A 2,759-nucleotide genomic window follows, 5' to 3' on the forward strand; every position below is an offset into this window, starting at 1 on the left:
AAATAAAAAAGTGTCTAGTAATTAGGAACACGTAGTAGATTGATTTTATAGACACAATGAATTTTATTAGAGGATTTGTAATTTTTTACACGCTTTCCCCCAGACTTAAATACAGTAAACCAAATGTGGAACAATCATTACATTTTACAAAGCTTTATCATTAAACAACTCCCTTACTTTATATAGTAATGCAATAGATTTAGCTACTTTAACATAAAGTATAAAAATAGTGCWTATCAAGTAAACAAAGCCTTTATGTCTCCTTTTTCTCCAGCTTCGGGGTCAGTTCTATCATTATTATCAAGAATGCAGGAGTTTTGAGACAAAACAAAGAAGATGAAGGCTGCAGAGACGTCATTCTCAATTAGCTACAGGAGAGAAAACTTATATGAAAGTTTAAAGTGGCACATGAGCCGACAGCAGCCGTTATGTGTCAGTGGTTTCAAACTTAGAAAGTAGTTTGATTCTCAAGGCCACCATGTGACGAACAGCTCCAGGACAAAACAAGACATTTTAACTTCCTTCTAATGGCACTGAGAAATGTGGCCCAGCTTCAACAACATATGTGAAAAGAAGAACGACACGTTTTTTATCATCACCTTTAAGAATCCAGCTTTAAGAAGCAAACCTCAGTGTATCTAACAAAGCCTAAATAGGCATCTTTAACAAAGTTTTTTATGAATAATTTAAGAAAACTTCAAACAGTATGAGTAAAAAAATGACACATTTCAGAGCATTATAAAGCTCTCACAGGCTGAAAGAAGAAATCAGTTCAGCGGTGCAAAGCGCACCTACTCACGCTCAGGATGTTCTTCCGATAGCTGTCCTCCACAGGAGCCGGAGGCCTGGGTCCACCCTGCAGATCCGTCACCGTGTAGTTCATGTGTGTGTGTGGTGGGGGTTCCAGGAGTGTCGGGACCCACTGGGCCTTTCATAGAACCAAACCAAAGAGTTGCACACAGACGTCAGCGAACAGGAAGTCTGAATGAGCTGAAAAACAGTGAACGCGTAGAGTTTTTACCTCCATCACATCGGGGATCGACTTCAGAGGCGTTCGAGCACCATGCCGGAACAAAACCTGGACCAGTTTCAGTTCATAGCTGGAACCAGGGTCGGAGTCAGAAGAGGGGGAATCCGAAGCGCTCGGTTCTGATTCCGTCTTCCGTTGTGACCAAAACATCGAGCCAAAGGCCACCGACATCGTGCCTAAAAGCCCTGCTTTACCCATAAGAGTCCTCATGGCTGAACTGAAACAAACACACAAACAATCAATCTAATTTAAACACAAAACAATTTACTATTTTGCATTTTTAYTCTTTCACTGATGGACAAATCTTAAAGATGACACATTTCACTTCACTAACGTCACCCAGTCCTGATCATTATTTTTGCTTTGAAACAATAATCATTTACTTTTAAAATTACGTGAAAAAACCTTTTGATCACTTCAAAACGTTGCACGGTGGTCTTTTAAAGAACTCCTCACGTTTATAAACTAAACCATGGGCTCTCAGTAGAAACCAGGAGTTTTTGAAAATACATGTAAAACTAAAATAGATTAGAATCAAGCTTTCTACTGAGTGTATCTGCAGGAATATTAACACAAAACAGCAGGTTGTGAAAGTGGTTTGTAACCCGTTTTATAAATACTGTATGACCAAGTTATCATTTTACCCTACATTAGTTACTGAAGTGATAGAAGAAACAATTTAATTAGTTTATAGATACAAAACCTTAAACACCCTGTTCAAAAAAGAAAACACCTGAAAAGGTAACTCAAATGATGGAACAGGTTTTTGGCTTATATTTCAGCAAAGTTTACTTACCTGAGTTTAAACTTCTTGTCAAATCCAGTGACGATAACAATCAAGTCAAAAGTTGAACTAACTGTGTGTGAGGTTATTTACCACGAAGACACGTGAGAACAATATCCTGTAACTTTTATGATGTTTCAAGTTACAAAAGTTTTACACAGAAGTTATGAACTAAATAATCCACCTGTAAATGGGACAAAGTGCTCTCTAAGGGGCGTACTTCATTGAATATTTATAAAACCTGGTTTTACCGTAAAGTCCTGAATACTGTCCGATAATATATCAGTTTTCACAGTTTAGCCATCAGGCACACTGTATCAACATAAAAAAACGAGCTCATGATAACCCTGTTTAAGCTGTACTATTACAACACAACACAGTYTTCTGATACAAACTCACGTAAATCTATAAAACCATCTAACTGCGTAAAACAATCACCTCTAAATGTCGGTACCTACTTTGTTTTTAGCAGAGGATAAAATGATGAGCTACTTTCGGCTTCGTTTGACATTCGGGAACTCTTCTCACCGGCTTGAAAACGTTTTGTCGATGGGAACTGTAGTCCTGAAAGCCATTTTGCTGTAACTGTTAAAGCAACGTGTGCAAATAAAAACTACATTTCCCAAAATGCATCACCTCCGTTCTTTTTCTTTGAAGATGTACAGTGAAAGTAGTTTCTCAAAGCGTGCGGTCGCCCTCTAGTGGGCATAAAAGTGTGCGTCAAAGTATTTTACTTATTTATTTTGGTAATCTACTTTAAGTACTGTGGAAGCCCATTTCCGCCACCCTGATAAAAAATAAAACTTGTATCTCATAATTATGACTTAGCTATCTCATTATTATGAGATATAATTATGAGATACTATCTCATAATTATGACTTAGCTATCTCGTAATTATGAGATATAATTATGAGATACTATCTCATAATTATAAGATACTGTCT

The 2,759-nt window shown here is 37.2% G+C and overlaps 1 protein-coding gene across 2 annotated transcripts in view; it reads right to left on the reverse strand.

Annotated features, from left to right (window-relative positions):
- Positions 1 to 2,340, reverse strand: part of acp6 (acid phosphatase 6, lysophosphatidic) — an 11,281-nt gene extending 8,941 nt beyond the window's left edge. The window contains exons 1-3 of one of the 2 annotated variants that reach the window (XM_014026297.1): positions 2,273 to 2,340; positions 1,022 to 1,247; positions 800 to 928 (exon numbers count right to left, since the gene is read on the reverse strand). In XM_014026297.1, the coding sequence (XP_013881751.1) occupies positions 800 to 928; positions 1,022 to 1,247; positions 2,273 to 2,325 (408 nt within the window). In that variant the 5' untranslated portion in view covers positions 2,326 to 2,340. Of the gene's footprint in view, positions 1 to 799; positions 929 to 1,021; positions 1,248 to 1,826; positions 2,036 to 2,272 lie in introns of those variants that run through there. The other variant, XM_014026298.1, reaches the window with a different exon arrangement.
- Positions 2,341 to 2,759: the final 419 nt, after the last annotated feature.

The sequence above is a fragment of the Austrofundulus limnaeus genome, unplaced genomic scaffold, assembly GCF_001266775.1.
Source record: "Austrofundulus limnaeus strain Quisiro unplaced genomic scaffold, Austrofundulus_limnaeus-1.0 Scaffold541, whole genome shotgun sequence".
NCBI classification, from domain to species: Eukaryota; Metazoa; Chordata; class Actinopteri; order Cyprinodontiformes; family Rivulidae; genus Austrofundulus; species Austrofundulus limnaeus.